We start from the raw sequence: 22,920 nt of genomic DNA, 5'->3' as shown, positions 1-22,920 counted from the left end.
ACTATATTTCATGCATTTTATACCATTTATTTGTTTCAGATATGGTAAGGTCTACACATATTTTCTAAAGCTTATTAAGAAGACCTGTCTTCAGAAGGTATCACATGAAGTATCTAGATAGATCCAAAAATAATTAAACATATCCAGGATATGTATTGACTGATGATATGATGGACCAGTAAACTTCTTCAAGACTTGTTGGAATTTTGGAAACTCAGTAAGCAAAACATCCATTATTTCATAAAATACCAAACAGGTAGTATCCAGCAGTAATCTAATCATTCTACGTCCACTGTATGTTTGATATTTACCAGTCGAATGGAAAGTATGACTGTTAATACAACTGTATTTGAATTAACAATGATAGGTTTTTCTAAGGTGGGCCATTTTTGGCCTTTGTTCTTCTTTTTCTTGTTAATGATTTATTTTCTTACCATTTCTGGAAATGTGTCCATATCAATATTAATTCTGGCTGATAGACATCTCCACACACCAATGTATCTGTTCATCTCTATGTTGTCCTTCCTTGAAATATTTTACACCACTGTCACCATTCCTTTTATGCTAACGTGCCTGTGGAGGGGCCAGGTACAAATCCTGTTCAATCATTGTGTGCTACAAATGTACCTTTTGCACTCGTTGGGCATTACACAGAACTATTTGCTGAATGTCATGGCTTATGATCGTATGGTAGCTATCTGCAACCCACTTCGGTATCACACCATAATGACTCCTAAGCGTTGCACAATTTTGCTTTCCAGTTGTTGTCTTCTTGGGTTCACAAGTCCTATCGTCCATCTTCTATCAGTCTTACAGTTGCCCTTCTGTGGTCCTAACACAATCAACCATGTATTTTGTGATTTAGCTCCGCTTTTGAAGATGGCTTGTACAGATATTCATTTCACCTTCATCCTGAACTTCTTGATTAGTCTCTGTATTATAAGTTCCACCTTTTTCTTTATTATTGTCACATACATAAAGATAATATTCACTATTCTGAGGATGAGCTCGACGGATGGACGTCAGAAGGCCTTTTCTACATGTGCTTCTCATCTTACCATGGTTCTTCTCTTCTATGGCAGTCTAGCTTTTATTTATATCAGGCCCAAAGTAGAATATACCCAAGAGTATGATAAATTAGTGGCAATAAATTATTCTGTGATCATCCCGTTCTTGAACCCCATAATCTACAGTTTCCGAAACAAAGAAATTAAACGCACCTTTAAAAAGCTTCTGAAAAGATTTAATACGATATTTATGCCTCCAATAAAACTGCTATAATGAAACCATCATGACATGTATGACCTTGGCATACAAATTTCAATTTACATTGTAGATTTTTTTAAAATAATAAACCTGTTTTTGATTCAAGGCTTATTGTTTCTATGGACAGATGATCATATAGTGATGTTATAATGACAGGTTTTTAGTGTGTTTAAAATATTTGTTTTTCTTCTGTACTGAATGTTTATAAACAGTTCAGTCTCAAAGGTTGTACAAGTTTATTTTTTAAATCCCTCCGCCGCGGTACCTGTAAAAAAAAAATCCATACTTACCTGCACTCCCTCTTTTGGCTTCTGAACTGTCTTTACTAAAAATTCCACTGCCAGTCCTTGAAATGCTTTTTGGGGATACATCACTGCTGAGGTCACTAATTTCCTGAACTGGCAGACATAACCCTACAGGAAGTTGGCAGATGGAGGACCAAAAGTTCCAGTGAAAACAGCCCAAGAGCCAGGCAGCCAAAACTGAGGGGTGGGAAGCAGATAAGTATGGATTTCTTCACAGGTAGTATTGGCTATGGAAAAAATTTAAAAATAAAAACCCTGGACAAAAAATGGAAGGCCTCCATACACATTATACTATTACTGACTGAATCCAATCAAAGGACAATCAAATGTGTATGCAGAGTTCCTTATTCCCCTCTACACAGATGATATAGTTAGGAGATAATTAATAAGTTCACTGAATTTCAGCGCCTGATCCATTTTATTTCTGTGAGATGAGCCACCATCGGAGGTAACTAGCAGTGGCCTTTTCCTCTCTTCTCATTTGAAACACAAATACTTGAAGATGTTTGCTTGTGGGGATTTGGAAGAGAAGGTTGATGGCCAAATGAGCATTTGACTGACAGCTATTGAAGGTGTATGGACACTGTTAGAAGTCCAAGATAAGCCACACCCAAATATATGTCATGTGATTGGTTATCGCCAATGGTAATGAGTACACAAATTTCATTCAGGTTCGATGAGCCTGAATCTGTCGACCGATTTTGATTTGGGTCTAAATTGATTCTACCTGTATCGATAGCACTCCAATTGTTCAGAAAAATTTTAGATGACACTCTGAGGTCTCCTAGGTCTCAGATTTTTTTCTCTAGGTTCTCACTTTTTTCTTGATTTCTAATTCATTTATCTCTCTTTAGGGTTAAATCCACATTATTTTAATATTGCATTAGAGCTATTTCTAGAGCCAAAAAGGTTAAAAAAAAACAAAAAAACAAAACAGGCATTACTCCTCTCACTAAACTTCCACTGCTACCATTCCAATCATGCTCCACATCTTCCTGGTGTTCGCTTCTTGGTCCCAGATCAACATGCAGGAAATTGCTTTACGTACTTGCTCAGCCAATCACTGGCTGAGGAGAATCACTGCTGCATACAGTGACTGGTGGAGCACATATTTGAAGCAATTTCCTTTGTATTGAGCTGGGACTGTTAACGGGAGGGCAGTGGGGCCAGAGCTGTAAGGCAGTGACGGGGGATTGGTGAAGTGAATAATGCTTTGTTTTTATTTTTAATCCTTTTATTTATTTTTATCTATTATTATTTATTTTTTAGTCCTCAAAAATTATCTCCATTAAAACCCCTTTTAAATCTCAATGATTTTATAATCGGTTTCTCTATTTCACAGCATGCCTTGAAAGCCTACAGCTATTAGGGCATGCTGGGAGTTCTAGTTTTGCAACAGCTGGAGGACCGAAGGTTGAGTATGCCTGACATAGAACATATGGTCATGACCACACAGAGCTAGGGAAAGTGGTCTGACCCTAAGCCAGCATTTAACACCAATCAGGCTATTTTATTTTATTTTTTCCTTTGAGAATTACAAAGCAACATGCAGGAATAGTATACTGATAAACGTCTGGCCCTACCATTGTGAATGACTGAAATCAATTACAAATGCTGAGAAATATGGAGGTAAGCTAAAAATTACATTTAAAAAATCCATAAATTATTGACCAAAATCATTATCATCATCATCATGTACATGAGTTTTTTTTTTTCACTTTAGAAGCATGGATGAGCGTCTTTGCAATTTGTTGTCATTTACATGTCCATCAAGCATTTTTTTTTCAATTACCCTAAGGCTGCATTCACACGTCCGTGGTGTGTTGTGGACCCGCAAATTGCGGGTCCGCAACACACCAGCCCGGCACCCCCATAGAAATGCCTATTCTTGTCCGCAAGCTGCGGACAAGAATAGGACATGCTCTATCTTTTTGCGGAGTTGCGGACCTAAAGATCGGGGCCGCGCACCGCAAATGCGGATGCGGACAGCACACTGTGTGCTGTCCGCATCCATTTCGTCCCCATAGAGAGTGAATGGGTCCGCAACCGTTCCGCAAAATTGCGGAACGGATGCGGGCCCATTTTGCGGACGTGTGAATGAAGCCTAAATCAACCCTCCAATTCAAGGAAAAAGTCAAATTAACCGGGTAACAGAATATTTGCCTGGTGGCCTCATTTTCATCTTATTAGTTTCTAATCCCCGAGCTTCTATCCTGGCATCCAAGATGGCCACATAACTTCTCAGACTCCCTGATAAACACTGTGCATGAGTAGTCCAGGAAAAAAATTATTTCATTCATCAAAAATTCTAAAACATAAAAAAAAAATTATATCAATTTAGTATCAAGGTGAATCAGCAGAGTAAAGTTAACATGTAATTTGCATGGTTGATGGTGTACAAATAAAATAAAAACTGCAAAAAATAATAGTAGAATTCCTGTTTTCTTTCTACCCCTAAATAAAATGCATTACAAGGAGTCGGTAACCATCAATTTACACATGGGGCTTAGCTAAAGGCTCATGGGCCCTGGTGCAAGAGTTCACCTTGGGCCCCATCCCGCAGTGCTTTGTGGCTTTGACCCTACCTTCTGCCTGAGGCAAAAATTGAAACGACACCTTCCAAGTGCTAAATTCTAGACCTAACCCCTCCTTCCAGCCAAAGGTGTAACTTGAAGATTCCGGGCCCCAGTGAAAAATCTATGACAGAGCCTTCCCAGCATGCACTTTTTATAATACTGGTGCCTTCTTGTGGCACAAAGGTCTTTAGAGCCATTCAGGCTCCTGGGCCTGGTAGCGACTGCACTCCCTATAGCTACGCCCCTAAATTTACAAATTGAACTGATCCTGGTGCCCTGCAGTTGGCATACTCAAAAATACCTTCTTGATATTCTAAGCCCCAGAAAACTTTGTTTGATTTGTATGCAAATTAGTTGAAAAGAGCCCAAGGGCAGGTGCTCATTTCTAACAGTGTCCAGACACTTCCAACTTAATCAATCCCAAGTTAGCTACAGCTACCACAGTTTCATTGGTACATCATCCATAAACAGGTGGCACTTTCATTACACACTCTAATCTCTGCCCAGACCATTTTCAGGTGCTTAGTTGTAGGACATTTGGTGTGATGTAGCCCATTATGTGTCCTGCTGTTGACAAACAGCCACTATCACCTTTGTTTGCAATGGTGTTTTGAACGATAAACCCGGACTGCTGCGAACTGGAAACCTGTAGGGGTAGAGTTATCAAAATTGGTGTAAAGGAAAACTGGCTTAGTTGCCCATAGTGACCAACCAGATTCCACCTTTCATTTTACAGAGCTTCTCTGGAAAATGAAAGGTGAAATCTGATTGGTTGCTATGGACAACTAAGCCACTTTTTCTTTACACCATATTGATAAATCTCCACCACAGTCTTTTGCGAGGAATCCAGGTTCTGTTTGGGATCATTTTATGGTTGGGCTTGAGTATGGAGTCCTCATGGTGAGTGCTTCAATCTTACCATTGTCGTGGAATGACACATCCTGCCACCCCAAGTGTTTTTCATGGCAGGGCTTCCAACTGGCATTTTTCAGCAAGATAATGCTCCTTGAAGACTAATCCTCTGAATTAAAAGCTTTTGGATTTAAAGTGTTTGTCTCATGGCTAGGGATGAGCGAACTTCTATTTTAGAAGTTCACGTTCAGGTTCCGGTTACAGCAGAATCGCGCTATGGATCCCGTGAGTAAAGACCATAAGTTATGGTCCATGGTCACGGGATCCATAATGCAATTCTGTAGCAACCGGAATGCGGACCTCTAAAACAGAAGTTCCCTCATCCCTACTCAAAATCATTTTAATATATCATACATATACAGTAATTTTATTTTGTACTATTATTATATCATCATGGATATATTATACAGTATATCATAATGAACTGTAAATAAATTACAGTCTTATATGACTACAATACGCTTCCATAGTCTACTTTAGTTGTTTTCATGTTTTTCCGTACGAAGCTGAATTTTGCAATGCACATATTTTGCACCTGGCACTCCTCAGGTTTTTTTATTTGCCAATTTCTTTTCCCAGAGGACAAAAACTTTCAGTTAGGCTACTTTCACACTAGCGTTGTTTTAATCTGGCGTTCAATTCCGACACCGGAACTGCCCGCCGGATCCGGAAAAACATGTGAAAACGGATTACATTTGAATCCTGATCAGGATTTTGATCACAATGAAAAAATGCATTGGAAAAAACGGATCCGCCATTTATGGACTTTAACTTTCTTTTTCACATTTTTCGGGTTTAACATGCAAAAGCCGGATCCGGTTTGACTGAACACACAGCGCTGGATCCGGCGTTAATGCAAGTCAATGGGAAAAAGACCGGATCCGTCGTTCAGTCAAAGTGTTCAGGACTTTTGGCCGGAGGTAAAAATACAACATGCTATGTTTTTCTGAAAAGCCTGATCAGTCCAAAAGACTGAACTGAAGATATCCTGAACGGATTACTCTCCATTCAGAATGCATTAGGATAAAACTGATAATTATTTTCCGGATTTGAGCCCCTAGGACGGAACTCGGCGCCGGAAAAGAAAAACGCTAGTGTGAAAGTACCCTTAAAAAGCCCATAGGAGCAAGTGTACAACCATTAATATGGCAGAATTGTAAAGTATATTATCACAGTACCGTAAATATAATTGCAGTGACTAGCTTCTGGAGAAATGTAATATCTCTGATTAGCAAATCGCCCTAGATTCCCTGTAGATATGCTTATTTTATATTATATGATGAGTTTCATACATACCTCAGTTTGAAAAATAGCAATAATTATTTCATTTTAAATGAAAAGTTCTTCTTATAGGATAAAATGCCTCTGCCTACTTTGCAGTGGACTGAGCTGGTCACTGCAGTGCTCCTCCCATTGATGTCAAAAGGGAGTTGCGCTAGAATAATAAGCAGAGTCCACTACAAATTAGACAGAGCTGTCTACTTCTGGTGCTTGAATGGCTGGGTGTGTGGGGTGTCAGACTTTTGCAGTATGGCCAGGGATAGACTTTTCTGAGGATAGGTCATTATTAGAGATGAGCGAATCGAAGTGGAATTTGATTCGAATTTCAGGAAAAATTTGATTTTGCACCGAAGCCGAATTTCCTCACGCATTGTAGTAATGAATCACTTTTTTTCCTAAAATGGCTGCTGCACATGTGAGGACTTGGAGAAAGGAACTCTGGGAAGGCGGGATCACCCATAATGCCATGCATGCAGCCAATCAGCAGCCAGCCAGCCCTGTGATGTCACAGCCCTATAAACAGCCTCAGCCATCTTGGATTCTGACATTTTCCAGTGTACTTAGTGCAGGGAGAGACATCAGCAGGCGCTAGGGACAGTGCTAGGAAAAATGTCATTGTGCTAAAAAAAACTATTTACAAGTGCAGTGAAAGGATAGGGACTGGGAGGAATCATTCCACAGCATTTATGTTGAAAAGGGTTCAGAAGGGGAGGTTACAGCCTTGGTAATAGGAACAATCCTATCACAACTTGCTGCATTGCTGCACTGACTTAACATTATACAGCTCTGTAATTCCAGCAAACAGTACCGTACTTGTTATTGGGGGGCTAGTGCTGTTTGATACAGCCATTAACAGGGTTTATTACAAGGAAATTTTGCTCTTGTGCTGTGCAGTTATGTTCTAAAGCATTTTTTTGGCTTGTATTAGTGGGGAAAAAAAGGCTTGTTAGCCGTTGTGTGGTAAAGTGTGAAAATTACGGCCCTTTTTGTCGTATATTAGTGCCAAAAGAAAAATATATTTGCCGTTCAGTGGTGCAGTTATATGTTCTAAAGCCTATTGTGGCATGTATAGGTGGGAAAAAATAAGGGCTATTTGCCATTCAGCGGTGCAGTTATTATCACGGAACAACGGATGTGGACCCACTGTGCCACTGACTAGCAATACTCCAGAGGGGCATGACTAAGCGACTACCAGGATTTCACTAGGGCCCCTGATGGTGAGGATAGGCTTGACCGTTGGTAGTTGCCAGGGGCTACTCTCGAGCGTAAACCAGTCAGTGACAGCTGGTCCAGACAGACCAGGAGGTACCTGCAAAGGTACTACCAGTACAGACTTAGTAAGCCAGACAGGGTCGTTACCAGGAGGAACAAGACAGGAACCGGAGGATGATGCAGAGACGTAGTCAGGACGAGCAAAGGGTCAGGGAAGGTGGCACAGGAGAAAGGTCAGACAATCCGGGTCGGTAACAGGAGAGGCGATGCAAGCAGGCTGGGATAGGAGATAAACAAAGTCAAGGAACAAAGCACGAAGTCAGGAACACGAGTGGTAAGCAAGCTCTTTAGCACAAGATAAGGACCTTGACTCTAAGGCATCTGGGTAGAGGGCTGAGCTACTAAAGTACCTGCAGGAGATCCAGGATAAGTTAACGAGATCACCTGACACAAGTCAGCCCCGCCCAGGGAGTGATGCGTACTGCACAACAGAAGCTGATTTCAAGCAGAGGTTAAAAAGAAGTTGTGGAGCGGAATCTTCAAGGTAATACTAACCACACAGGCAGAGCCCAAAGCTGCAGCAGAGACAGGAAAGCACAGATGCAGCAGAGTAAGGGGGCGTGGCAGCAGGAGTCGCAGCAAGAGGCCTGAGCTCCCGGTGTCATCTAGCAGTCTGTGTGCTCAGCTCCAATATAGAGTGAGGACGAGTTACTAGAAGACAGTCAGCAGCTACTGGTAAGCCAAGATGTGGAGGAGAACTCCATCAGCAGCAACTTGAGTCTAGAATCGCCTAGTCTGCCCGATACCCCTGATGAAGCCAGATTAGCTGGTGAAACATGTTGGGGGGCGGGTGTTGGGTTTTAGATTCTGAATACCATTGATATTGCTAGCGATTGCATAAGCTGCAATATAGTACTTAGTTGTGTATAACCCAAGTGAGGACAGTGGTTGCCTCACAAGAATTACTCTACAGTAGCATGCGGCTATATGGATCAATGTACTGTTAATACACTAATCAGGACACTTAGTGTCTCCTAAGGAAGGCAGTGCGGGTAAGTGCATCCCCGCCTGTATTCTTGCAGGCACTTTATTATACCACAGCACTCATATGGTATCAGATAGGTTTAACCCTTTAAGCTTGCTCACATTTTCCAATTATTTTAAAAAAATGTATTAAAGGTTACGATTTAATGTCTGGGACAAGAGTGGTTATAAGCCGAGTTTGGCTGTGTGTTTATACATATTGAAAACCCTTCCCAGACAGGGTCCCCCTGTTCTTGGTGCTGTAGTTTACATCTGATGCCAAGTGCTCCTTCTTTCACCCACCATCTTCAGCTGGTACTCGTATTGCTACCCACCTCCCCAATCTGTCACTGGGTCACTCTGTGGTCTCCTGATGCTTCTGCCACCTCCACACTGTTATTGTGCCACTCTCTGGCCTCCTCCTGATGCTGCTGCTGCCGCCACCTCCACACTCTGTCATTGTGCCACTCTGTGGCCTCCTCCTGATGCTGCCGCCACCTCCAGACTCTATTCGGCCGCTCTGTGGCCTCCTCCTTCTGCTTCCAACTCGCCACTATATCGTAGGGCCACTCGGATCAGAGGAACGGCAAAATAACCAGTGACATCAACACAAGCTTTCTGCTTACACCCACTCCACTTTGTCTTTTGATGCATGTGTCTTTACAGAGGAAGAGGTTCTAAGTCAGCTGTTTAAAATTAATACAAATAAGTCACAGGGGACTGATGTGATACATCCAAACCTATTAAAAGAGCTTAGCGGTGTACTAGCAAAACCATTTTCAGATTTATTTAACCAATCACTGGTAACAGGAGTCGTCCCAGAAGATTGGAAAATAGCAAATGTTGTGCCCATTCACAAGAAAAGTATAGATTTTTTTGATTGGGTAACTAAAATAGTAGATGGCGGAGGTGCAGTAGACATCTCTTATGTATACTTTAGTAAGGCTTTTGATACTGTCCCACATAGAAGGCTTATCAATAAACTGCATTCTTTGAGCTTTGACTCCCATATTGTTGAATGTTACCAGTGGGGTACCTCAAGGATCTGTTCTGGGACCCATATTGTTTAATATCTTTATCAGCGAAATTGCAGAAGGCCTCGATGGCAAGGTGTGTCTTTTTGCTGATGACACAAAGATTAGTAACAGGGTTGATGTTCCTGGAGGGATACACCAAATGGAAAAGGATTTAGGAAAACTAGAGGAATGGTCCGAAATCTGGCAACTAAAATCTAATGTTGATAAGTGCAAGATAAAGCACCTGGGGCGTAAAAAACCAAGAGCAGAATATAAAATCAGTGATACAGTCCTAAACTCAGTATCTGAGGAAAGGGATTTAGGGGTCATTATTTTAGAAGACTTAAAGGTAGGCAGACCATGTCATAGAGCAGCAGGAAATGCTAGCAGAATGCTTGGGTGTATAGGGAGAGGCATTACCAGTAGACAGAGGGAGGTGCTCATGCCGCTCTACAGAGCACTAGTGAGACCTCATTTGGAGTATTGTGCGCAGTACTGGAGGCCATATCTCCAGAAGGATATTGATACTTTGGAGAGAGTTCAGAGAAGAGCTACTAAACTAGTACATGGATTGCAGGATAAAACTTACCAGGAAAGATTGAAGGACCTTAACATGTATAGCTTGGAAGAAAGACGAGACAGAGGGGATATGATAGAAACTTATAAATACATAAAGGGAATCAACAAGGTAAAGAGGAGAGAATATTTAAAACAATAAAAACTGCTACAAGCAGTTTTAAATTAGAGGGGCAAAGGTTCAAAAGTAATATCAGGAAGTATTACTTTACTGAGAGAGTAGTGGAAGCATGGAATAGCCTTCCTGCAGAAGTAGTATCTGCAGATAAAGTGAAGCAGTTTAAGCATGCATGGGCTAGGCATAAGGCCGTCCTTCGTATAAGATAGGAACAAGGGCTATTCATACTATTCAGTATATTGGGTAGATGGGCCTAATGGTTCTTATCTGCCGACACATTCTATGTTTCTATATTGGGGGGCTCTACTTGTATAAGCGTTTAATAGAACAGGTTCTGTAGACATCTATGTGGAATCAACCGACGAGGGTGTAAAAGAAGTGCGCTTCTTCTTGGCGCTAACATCGACCTGTAAGACTGAGTTCATACTTGAGTTATTTGGTCAGTTTTGGCCCCGTGACTGCCCAAATAAGTGAAGTGTGCAGTGATTCTAAGAGTGATGCCTGTCATCTGTATGTCATATGGACTCACAGTATTATTTCACTACCACAGCAGACTCCCTATGAGTGTTACTGCAAGGCACAGTGTTTTACACCACTATAAAGGCTCTCTGCAGCCAGGAAATTGTTGGCTGTTTTTTAATACAATTTGCAGAAAATAAATTTCGATCGAACCAAATTTTTTCTAAATTTACAAATTTGCTCATCTCTAGTTATTATTTAATAAGCGGTGGACAATCCCTTTAGGTATGTCCTCAGAATTTGGTTAGCAGTTACATTTTAAAATGAAAATTTTGTGAAATACAGGGTGGGCCATTTATATGGATACACCTTAATAAAATGGGAATGGTTGGTGATATTAACTTCATGTTTGTGGCACATTAGTATATGTGAGGGGGGAAACTTTTCAAGATGGGTGGTGACCCTGGCGGCCATTTTGAAGTCGGCCATTTTGAATCCAACTTTTGTTTTTTCAATAGGAAGAGGGACATGTGACACATCAAACTTATTGGGAATTTCACAAGAAAAACAATGGTGTGCTTGGTTTTAACGTAACTTTATTCTTTCATGAGTTATTTACAAGTTTCTTACCACTTATAAAATGTGTTCAATGTGCTGCCCATTGTGTTGGATTGTCAATGCAACCCTCTTCTCCCACTCTTCACGCACTGATAGCAACACCGCAGGAGAAATGCTAGCACAGGCTTCCAGTATCCGTAGTTTCAGGTGCTGCACATCTCGTATCATCTGAAGGCAATCGTCTATGCTGTGAAGATACGAGATGTGCAGCACCTGAAACTACGTATACTGGAAGCCTGTGCTAGCATTTCTCCTGTGGTGTTGCTATCAGTGTGTGAAGAGTGGGAGAAGAGGGTTGCATTGACAATCCAACACAATGGGCAGCACATTGAACACATTTTATAAGTGGTCAGAAACTTGTAAATAACTCATGAAAGAATAAAGTTACGTTAAAACCAAGCACACCATTATTTTTCTTGTGAAATTCCCAATAAGTTTGATGTGTCACATGACCCTCTTCCTATTGAAAAAACAAAAGTTGGATTCAAAATGTCCGACTTCAAAATGGCCGCCATGGTCACCACTCATCTTGAAAAGTTTCCCCCCTCACATATACTAATGTGCCAGAAACAGGAAGTTAATATAACCAACCATTCCCATTTTATTAAGGTGTATCCATATATATGGCCCACCCTGTACAATGGTATAATAATAAACAATTTGGAGCACCCTAAGTCTTGAGTACCACAACAACACAAGTTTTGACTTACTAATAGTGATTGTTTATTTGTAATGTCCCGTTTTCCTGCACTCCATCACAGTGACGTGACATTCTCTGCTGTTTTGGTTCCCTATCCCGATGACATCATGCCTACATCTGAGGTGTGGCAAGGTTTGTAAGGCTCTGCCCTACAATATCATAAGTGAGCTTGCCTCTCAAGTAGGTGTTTTGCTCATACTCCTGGACCCTGTCCTGTAGATGTGATGTCATAAATGGGTCTTAAGGTGGGGTTTTTGAAGCAGAGCTTTAAGCAGGCTTAGATCTGTAATGTTTACGCTGGGAGGGAAAGCAGAAGCAGATACCTGATGCTACAGGAACTGCTTGTGAGACTTGAGCTGGGATGTAAACACAGGGTGCGGGTCTCAGATCACAGTTAAGCTGGAAGAGTCAAAATACACTCAGAACTTCATCAACTGAATATAATGCAGTAAGTAAGGTTGAATGCTGGTGTTACTTATTTATTCATGTAACCAGAAAACCCCTTTAAGGGCTCATGCACACAAACGTATTTTCTTTCCGCTTCCGATCCGGGTTTTTTGCGGACCGTATACTGAACCATTCACTTTAATGGGGCTGAAGAAAATACGGAAGTTACTCCGAGTGCATTCCGTTTCTGTTTGTCCGCATGGCCGTTCCGCAAAAAAGTAGTGCATGTCCTATTATTGTCTGCAAATCACGGTGCGAGGCCCCATTCAAGTCAATGGGTCCGCAAAAAATACGGAACGCACACAGAACACATCCGCATGTCATCCATATTTTGCGGATCCATACTGTAGAAATGCTATGCCCAGCCCATATTGCTCATGTGTTTGGTGATTAATGAGTTACTGTTTCAGTTTCCCATCCGCAAAAACGGATCAAATACGGAAACCATGCGGATTGTGCAAAAACGAAACGGAAGAGGACTTAAATCAGAGGAAAAAAACAACTCAGTTACGGAACAACGGATCTGTGAAAGCGACCGCAAACAGCAACATTCATGTGCATGAGGCCTAAGAAAGTATTCATAAGCCCCCACCGATCAGCTTTTTTAGAAGGCACTGGCGCCTATAGTAGCGATGTGGCCTTCTCTCAGCTCGCCAAGCGCAGCGCCGTACATTGTATAGCGGCTGTGCTTGGTATCGCATCTCATCCCCATTTACATCAATGGGGCTAAGCTGCACCTAGGCCATGTGACAGATAAACGAGACGTCACATCGCCTAGGCAAACCTGCAAGAAGATTACGGTGGTACTGTGAGCACTAGTGCCTTCTCAAACAGCTGATCGGCAGAGTTCCTGGGTTGTACAGTGGTCCTCTGTAAAGAAGTTGTCTCTTTAGAGACAAGCTCCTTCAAATGCAACCACTGGTTCAGCTGATTTCCCAGGTTCTGCTTCCAGCATCTCCTATAACCATATATTTTTGCCAGCAGTAGCAACCAAGTCAACCACGCATTTGTCCTGCAGTGGCCTGCAGTACCTGAACCTGAACACACATACAGAATATTTCTCAGCTCTGGCTTATAGAGGAGTTCCTTAACCACCTCAGCCCCCAGTGCTTAAACACCCTGAAAGACCAGGCCACTTTTTACACTTCTGACCTACACTACTTTCACCGTTTATTGCTCGGTCATGCAACTTACCACCCAAATCAATTTTACCTCCTTTTCTTCTCACTAATAGAGCTTTCATTTGGTGGTATTTCATTGCTGCTGACATTTTTACTTTTTTTGTTATTAATCGAAATTTAACGATTTTTTTGCAAAAAAATGACATTTTTCACTTTCAGTTGTAAAATTTTGCAAAAAAAACGAGATCCATATATAAATTTTGCTCTAAATTTATTGTTCTACATGTCTTTGATAAAAAAAAAATGTTTGGGTAAAAAAAAAATGGTTTGGGTAAAAGTTATAGCGTTTACAAACTATGGTACAAAAATGTGAATTTCCGCTTTTTGAAGCAGATCTGACTTTCTGAGCACCTGTCATGTTTCCTGAGGTTCTACAATGGCCTGACAGTACAAACACCCCACAAATGACCCCATTTCGGAAAGTACACACCCTAAGGTATTCGCTGATGGGCATAGTGAGTTCATAGAACTTTTTATTTTTTGTCACAAGTTAGTGGAAAATGATGATTTTTTTTTTTTTTTTTTTTCTTACAAAGTCTCATATTCCACTAACTTGTGACAAAAAATAAAAACTTCTATGAACTCAATATGCCCATCACGAAATACCTTGGGGTCTCTTCTTTCCAAAATGGGGTCACTTGTGGGGTGGTTATACTGCCCTGGCATTCTAGGGGCCCAAATGTCTGGTAAGGAGTTTGAAATCAAATTCTGTAAAAAATGACCTGTGAAATCCGAAAGGTGCTCTTTGGAATATGGGCCCCTTTGCCCACCTAGGCTGCAAAAAAGTGTCACACATCTGGTATCTCCGTACTCAGGAGAAGTTGAGGAATGTGTTTTGGAGTGTCTTTTTACATATACCCATGCTGGGTGAGATAAATATCTTGGTCAAATGCCAACTTTGTATAAAAAAATGGGAAAAGTTGTCTTTTGCCAAGATATTTCTCTCACCCAGCATGGGTATATGTAAAATGACACCCCAAAACACATTCCCCAACTTCTTCTGAGTACGGAGATACCAGATGTGTGACACTTTTTTGCAGCCTAGGTGGGCAAAGGGGCCCATATTCCAAAGAGCACCTTTCGGATTTCACAGGTCATTTTTTACAGAATTTGATTTCAAACTCCTTACCACACATTTGGGCCCCTAGAATGCCAGGGCAGTATAACTACCCCACAAGTGACCCCATTTTGGAAAGAAGAGACCCCAAGGTATTCGCTGATGGGCATAGTGAGTTTATGGAAGTTTTTATTTTTTGTCACAAGTTAGTGGAATATGAGACTTTGTATGAAAAAAAAAAAAAAAAAAAAAAGCAGCATTTTCCACTAACTTGTGACAAAAAATAAAAAATTCTAGGAACTCGCCATGCCCCTCACGGAATACCTTGGGGTGTCTTCTTTCCAAAATGGGGTCACTTGTGGGGTAGTTATACTGCCCTGGCATTTTCCAGGGGCCCTAATGTGTGGTAAGTAGGTAAATGACCTGTGAAATCCTAAAGGTGCTCTTTGGAATATGGGCCCCTTTGCCCACCTAGGCTGCAAAAAAGTGTCACACATGTGGTATCGCCGTATTCAGGAGAAGTTGGGGAATGTGTTTTGGGGTGTCATTTTACATATACCCTTGCTGGGTGAGAGAAATATCTTGACAAAAGACAACTTTTCCCATTTTTTTATACAAAGTTGGCATTTGACCAAGATATTTCTCTCACCCAGCATGGGTATATGTAAAATGACACCCCAAAACACATTCCCCAACTTCTCCTGAGTACGGCGATACCAGATGTGTGACACCTTTTTGCAGCCTAGATGCGCAAAGGTGCCCAAATTCCTTTTAGGAGGGCATTTTTAGACATTTGGATACCAGACTTCTTCTCACGCTTTGGGGCCCCTAGAATGCCAGGGCAGTATAAATACCCCACATGTGACCCCATTTTGGAAAGAAGACACCCCAAGGTATTCAATGAGGGGCATGGCGAGTTCATAGAAATTTTTTTTTTTTGGCACAAGTTAGCGGAAATTGATATTTTTTATTTTTTTCTCACAAAGTCTCCCGTTCCGCTAACTTGGGACAAAAATTTCAATCTTTCATGGACTCAATATGCCCCTCACGAAATACCTGGGGGTGTCTTCTTTCCGAAATGGGGTTACATGTGGGGTATTTATACTGCCCTGGCATTCTAGGGGCCCTAAAGCATGAGAAGAAGTCTGGAATATAAATGTCTAAAAAATTTTACGCATTTGGATTCCGTGAGGGGTATGGGGAGTTCATGTGAGATTTTATTTTTTGACACAAGTTAGTGGAATATGAGACTTTGTAAGAAAAAAAATATATAATTCCGCTAACTTGGGCCAAAAAAATGTCTGAATGGAGCCTTACAGAGGGGTGATCAATGACAGGGGGGGTGATCAATGACAGGGGTGGTGATCAATGACAGGGGTGGTGATCAATGACAGGGGGGTGATCAATGACAGGGGGGTGATCAATGACAGGGGGGTGATCAGGGAGTCTATATGGGGTGATAACCACAGTCATTGATCATGCCCCTGTAAGGCTTCATTCAGACGTCCGGATGCGTTTTGCGGATCTGATCCATCTATCAGTGCATCCGTAAAAATCATGCGGACGTCTGAATGGAGCTTTACAGGGGGGTAATCAATGACAGGGGGGTGATCAGGGAGTCTATATGGGGTGATCACCACAGTCATTGATCATGCCCCTGTAAGGCTTCATTCAGACGTCCGGATGCGTTTTGCGGATCCGATCCATCTATCAGTGCATCCGTAAAAATCATGCGGACATCTGAATGGAGCTTTACAGGGGGTTGATCAATGACAGGGGTGTAATCAATGACAGGGGGGTGATCAGGGAGTCTATATGGGGTGATCACCACAGTCATTGATCATGCCCCTGTAAGGCTTCATTCAGACGTCCGGATGCGTTTTGCGGATCCGATCCATCTCTCAGTGCATCCGTAAAAATCATGCGGACGTCTGAATGGAGCTTTACAGGGGGGTGATCAGGGAGTCTATATGGGGTGATCACCACAGTCATTGATCATGCCCCTGTAAGGCTTCATTCAGACGTCCGGATGCGTTTTGCGGATCCGATCCATCTCTCAGTGCATCCGTAAAAATCATGCGGACGTCTGAATGGAGCTTTACAGGGGGTTGATCAATGACAGGGGTGTAATCAATGACAGGGGGGTGATCAGGGAGTCTATATGGGGTGATCACCACAGTCATTGATCATGCCCCTGTAAGGCTTCATTCAGACGTCCGGATGCGTTTTGCGGATCCGATCCATCTATCAGTGCATCCGTAAAAATCATGCGGACATCTGAATGGAGCTTTACAGGGGGGTGATCAGGGAGTCTATATGGGGTGATCACCACAGTCATTGATCATGCCCCTGTAAGGCTTCATTCAGACGTCCGGATGCGTTTTGCGGATCCGATCCATCTATCAGTGGATCCGTAAAAATCATGCGGACGTCTGAATGGAGCTTTACAGGGGGGTGATCAATGACAGGGGGGTAATCAATGACAGGGGGGTGATCAGGGAGTCTATATGGGGTGATCACCACAGTCATTGATCACGCCCCTGTAAGGCTTCATTCAGACGTCCGGATGCGTTTTGCGGATCCGATCCATCTATCAGTGGATCCGTAAAAATCATGCGGACGTCTGAATGGAGCTTTACAGGGGGGTGATCAATGACAGGGGGGTGATCAATGACAGGGGGGTAATCAATGACAGGGGGGTAATCAATGACAGGGGGGTGATCAGGGAGTCTATATGGGGTGATCAGGGGTGATCAGGGGCTAATAAGGGGTTAATAAGTGACGGGGGGGGGGTGTAGTGTAGTGTAGTGGTGCTTGGTGCTACTTTACTGAGCTACCTGTGTCCTCTGGTGGTCGATCCAAACAAAGGGGACCACCAGAGGACCAGGTAGCAGGTATATTAGACGCTGTTATCAAAACAGCGTCTAATATACCTGTTAGGGGTTAAAAAAAACACATCTCCAGCCTGCCAGCGAACGATCGCCGCTGGCAGGCTGGAGATCAACTCTCTTACCTTCCGTTCCTGTGAGCGAGCGCGCCTGTGTGCGCGCGTTCACAGGAAATCTCGCGTCTCGCGAGAGGACGCGCCGGCGCGTCCAGGAGGAATGAATCAACCACCTCCAGGACGCGTCTGTGCGTACAGCGGTCCGGAGGTGGTTAAAACATACAGTGTGTGTATACGATCAGGTATGATGTTGTATCGATCAGGTAGTGTAAGGGTTACGCCCGCTTCACAGTGACAGACCAAACTCCCCGTTTAACGAACGGGAAAAAAAAAACGCAAACAGTCCATTTGCACAACCGCAAACTACCCATTTGCACAAGGTTGGATACCAAGCTAGCCATGTCCCGTTCCTTGTCCTCACTGACGTCATTGAAGGTCTCTTCCTCCACCCAGTCACGTACAACACCAAGGGTCCCCGAAAGGTGACAACAAGGCCCCTGGGACGCCTGCTGTGGTTGGTCTCCCACCTCCTCAAAGCCACCTTCCTCCTTAGACTCCTCTTCTTCAGACTCCTCTCTCTGCGTTGCCGCAGGTCCAGCAATCAACGAAGACATGGCTGCCTCTTTCGGCTGGTGATTTTGACCACAACTCTTCCTCTTCATGCTCATCTACGGCCTGATCCAGCACTCTTCGCAGGGCACGCTCCAGAAATAACGCATATGGGATGAGGTCGATGATGGTACCTTGGGTTTGACTGACCAGGTTTGTCACCTCCGCAAAAGGACGCATGAGCCTACAGCCATTGTGCATGAGCGTTCAGTAACGCGGCCAAAAAATACCTAGCTCCGCAGAGGCTGTCCTCTTTTTTTTTTTTATTAAAAAAATCTGTTCTTACCAGTTTAATCTCTGTTTTGTCCCCTATCAGGGGGCGGTGTATGGAATAGATTTTAGGAACCGGGAGATGGAAAAAGATGCTTGGTCGGTCCTCTTACTTCCAATTTGGGGCACGGCGCGTGCGCCGTGGAATGTACTGTGCTACCCTATATGAGTGGTATATTAAGTAGTACTATTCCTATCAGTTTAATCCCTGTTACGTCCCCTATCAGGGGCCGGTGTATGGAATAGATTTTAGGAATCGGGAGATGGAAAAAGATGCTTGGTCGGTCCTCTTACTTCCAATTTGGGGCACTGTGCATGCGCCGTGCAATGTACTGTGCTACCCTATATGAGTGGTATGTTAAGTAGTACTATTCCTATCAGTTTAATCCCTGTTACGTCCCCTATCAGGGGCCGGTGTATGGAATAGATTTTAGGAACCGGGAGATGGAAAAAGATGCTTGGTTGGTCCTCTTACTTCCAATTTGGGGCACGGCGCGTGCGCCGTGCAATGTACTGTGCCACCCTATATGAGTAGTGTGTTAAGTAGTACTATTCCTATCAGTTTAATCCCTGTTACGTCCCCTATCCTCCGCAGAGGCTGTCCTCTTTTTTTTTTTAAATTTAAAAAATCTGTTCTTACCAGTTTAATCTCTGTTTTGTCCCCTATCAGGGCCGGTGTATGGAATAGATTTTAGGAACCGGGAGATGGAAAAAGATGCTTGGTCGGTCCTCTTACTTCCAATTTAGGGCACTGTGCATGCGCCGTGCAATGTACTGTGCTACCCTATATGAGTGGTATGTTAAGTAGTACTATTCCTATCAGTTTAATCCCTGTTACGTCCCCTATCAGGGGCCGATGTATGGAATAGATTTTAGGAACCGGGAGATGGAAAAAGATGCTGGGTTGGTCCTCTTACTTCCAATTTGGGGCACTGCGCGTGAGCCGTGCAATGTACTGTGCTACCTTATATGAGTGGTATGTTAAGTAGTACTATTCCTATCAGTTTAATCCCTCCTTTTACGTTCCCTATCAGGGGACGTGCATCGAATAGAGTTTAGACAACCGCAAAGAGTAGTCAATAGTTGACACACTCATGACATCATTTTTTTTCCTCAATGCGTCAATCTTGGTCTAGTGATGACTGTGCTCGTGTGCATGTTTGGGAGATTGCAGGCGATGGCGGTTTTTCTAAGCCTATGGTCGTGCTGAGGTAGTTCAGTGACAGTTAAGTGACCCAGAAAACAATGATTCTGCAGTGTGGGCCCATTGTTGGCCTAGTAGGCCTTAATGATCACCTTAGATGATCACAAAGAAAATTAATGTTTTTTTCTATGCAAAATTATCTGCCCGATCGCTTTTGGTCTGTTCACAATGAAGCAACGACCTTATCATCTGGGGTGTGCCAACATTGCCATTGCCAACACACTCATAGGGGTGATCGCTTCATTGTGATACGCAAGCCCCTTCACCACAACAAGGTAACGATCACGAAGAGGAATTGACACATGTATGTGCCTTTTTTTTTGTTTTGTTTTTGCAGCCACAGTGCAGCACCAGAGGCCAGAAAAATTAGGCATGTACACATGCCTGAAAAATTAGGTATTGTTGCAGCACCAGAGGCCAGAAAAATTTATGTTTTCCAGGCAGAAAGTGCACTAAAACATTGCGGCTTGAACCCTAGTTGGTGGCGGAGAAGTCACGCAAGTCATCCGGCATGCAGAGATTAAATACAGCAGCGTGTGGACCATTTTTAGCCCAAGGCATCTCATCAGGCCTTTTTTAGTCAAATGCATCCCCCACTGTCAGTCCCTTCGGGATCCATGCCTCATTCATCTTAATAAAGGTGAGGTAATCTAGACTTTTTTGACCTAGGCGACTTCTCTTCTTAGTGACAATACCTCCTGCTGCGCTGAAGGTCCTTTCTGACAGGACACTTGAAGCGGGGCAGGCCAGAAGTTCTATCGCAAATTGGGATAGCTCAGGCCACAGGTCAAGCCTGCACACCCAGTAGTCAAGGGGTTCATCGCTCCTCAGAGTGTCAATATCTGCAGTTAAGGCGAGGTAGTCTGCTACCTGACGGTCGAGTCGTTCTCTGAGGGTGGACCCCGAAGGGCTGTGGCGATGCGTAGGACTTAAAAAGCTCTGCATGTCCTCCATCAACAACACGTCTGTAAAGAGTCCTGTCCTTGCCGGCGTGGTCGTGATAGGAGGAGGATTACTTTCACCTCTTCCCCTGTTAGATTCCCATTGTGCTGTGACATCACCCTTATACACTGTGTAAAGCATACTTTTTAACTTGTTTTGTAACTGCTGCATCCTTTCCGACTTCCGGTAATTCGGTAACATTTCAGCCACTTTTTACTTATACCGGTGGTCTAGTAGCGTGGCCACCCAGTACAGGTCGTTATCCTTCAGCCTTTTTACACGAGGGTCCCTCAACAGGCATGACAGCATGAAAGACCCCATTTGCACAAGGTTGGATGCCGAGCTACTCATGTCCCGTTCCTCGTCCTCACTGATCTCATTGAAGGTCTGTTCCCCACAGCCACGTACAACACCACGGGTACCAGATAGGTGACAACGAGCACCCTGGGATGCCTGCTGTGGTTGGTCTTCCTCCTCCTCAAAGCCACATTCCTCCTCTGACTCCTCTTCTTCAGACTCCTCTTCCAGCGTTGCCGCAGGTCCAGCAAGCGATGCTGATAAGGCTGTTTCTGGTGGTGATGGTGACCACAACTCTTCCTCTTCCTCTTCACGCTCATCTACGGCCTGATCCAGCACTCTTCGCAGGGAACGCTCCAGGAAGAAAACAAATGGGATGATGTCGCTGATGGTGCCTTTGTTGCGACTGACTAGGTTTGTCACCTCCTCAAAAGGACGCATGAGCCTACAGGCATTGCGCATGAGCGTCCAGTAACGTGGCAAAAAAATACCCAGCTCCGGTCATACAAATACTCGTTGACGGCTTTTTCTTGTTGGAGCAGGCAGTCGAACATTAGGAGTGTTGAATTCCAACGTGTTGGGCTGTCGCAAATCAAGCGCCTCACTGGCATGTTGTTTCGCCGCTGAATATCTGAAAAGTGCGCCGTGGCCGTGTAGGAACGCCTGAAATAGCCACACACCTTCCTGGCCTGCTTGAGGACGTCCTGTAAGCCTGGGTTCTTATGCAAAAAGCGTTGTACGATCAGATTCAACACATGTGCCATGCACGGCACATGTGTCAACTTGCCCAAATTCAATGCCGCCAACAAATTGCTTCCGTTGTCACACACCACTTTGCCGATCTCCAGTTGGTGCGGGGTCAGTCACTGATCCACCTCTGCGTTCAGGGCGGACAGGAGTGCTGGTCCGGTGTGACTCTCTGCTTTCAGGCAAGTCAACCCCAAGACGGCGTGACACTGTCGTATCCGGGATGTGGAATAGCCCCTGGGGAGCTGGGGGGGTGCAATTGATGTGGAGCAAGACGCAGCAGCAGAAGAGGACTCAGCCAAGGAGGTTAGCGAAGAGGATGGAGTAGGAGGAGTAGAGGAGGTGGCAGAAGGCCTGCCTGCAAGTCGTGGCGATGTCACCAACTCCTCTGCAGAGCCACGCATTCCATGCTTGTCAGCCGTCAGCAGGTTTACCCAATGCGCAGTGTACGTGATATACCTGCCCTGACCGTGCTTTGCAGACCAGGTATCAGTGGTCAGATGGACCCTTGCCCCAACACTGTGTGCCAGACATGCCATGACTTCATTTTCCACAATAGAGTACAGGTTGGGGATTGCCTTTTGTGAAAAAAATATTCGGCCGGGTACCTTCCACTGCGGTGTCCCAATAGCTACAAATTTTTTTAAGGCCTCAGACTCCACCAGCTTGTATGGTAAAAGCTGGCGGGCTAAGAGTTCAGACAAGCCAGCTGTCAGACGCCGGGCAAGGGGGTGACTCTGTGACATTGGCTTCTTACGCTCAAACATTTCCTTGACAGACAGCTGAATGTGGGCAGATGAGCAGGAACTGCTGAAGGTGAGAGGCGGAGTGGCGGGTGGTTGAGAGGGGGCAAGGAGGACAGCAGTGGTTGATGTGGCTGAAGATGCTGGACCAGGAGGAGGATGGTGGCTTTGAGTTTGTGTGCTGCTTGTACTCATCATATATTGATCCCATAGGCATTTGTGATGTGAGATCATGTGCCTTCGCAAAGCAGTTGTACCTAGGTGGGTGTTGGACTTCCCACGACTCAGTTTCTTTTGGCACAGGTTGAAAATGGCATCGCTGTTATCACTGGGCATTATTCTAGGGCCAAAGGAAATCACAGCACCACGACCACGATGGCCCCTGCGGGGTGGCCTGCCTCTGCCTGTCATTTTTTT

At 43.8% G+C, this 22,920-nt stretch overlaps 1 protein-coding gene across 1 annotated transcript; it reads left to right on the top strand.

Moving 5' to 3' along the window:
• Positions 1 to 327: 327 nt before the first annotated feature.
• On the top strand, positions 328 to 1,281 carry LOC120981489 (olfactory receptor 6N1-like). Its single transcript, XM_040411027.1, has one exon. The coding sequence runs from the start codon at positions 328 to 330 to the stop codon at positions 1,279 to 1,281; it is 954 nt and encodes a 317-aa protein (XP_040266961.1).
• The last annotated feature ends 21,639 nt before the right edge of the window (positions 1,282 to 22,920 follow it).

This window comes from Bufo bufo, chromosome 11 (assembly GCF_905171765.1).
Source record: "Bufo bufo chromosome 11, aBufBuf1.1, whole genome shotgun sequence".
Classification (NCBI taxonomy): domain Eukaryota; kingdom Metazoa; phylum Chordata; class Amphibia; order Anura; family Bufonidae; genus Bufo; species Bufo bufo.
The sequence above is the reverse complement of the archived record's forward strand: the minus strand, read 5'-3'. Positions and strand labels throughout refer to the sequence as shown.

Coding starts and splice junctions, on each gene's coding strand:
- LOC120981489 (XM_040411027.1), top strand. CDS start 328: ATGACTGTTAATACAACTGTATTTGAATTAACAATGATAGGTTTTTCT.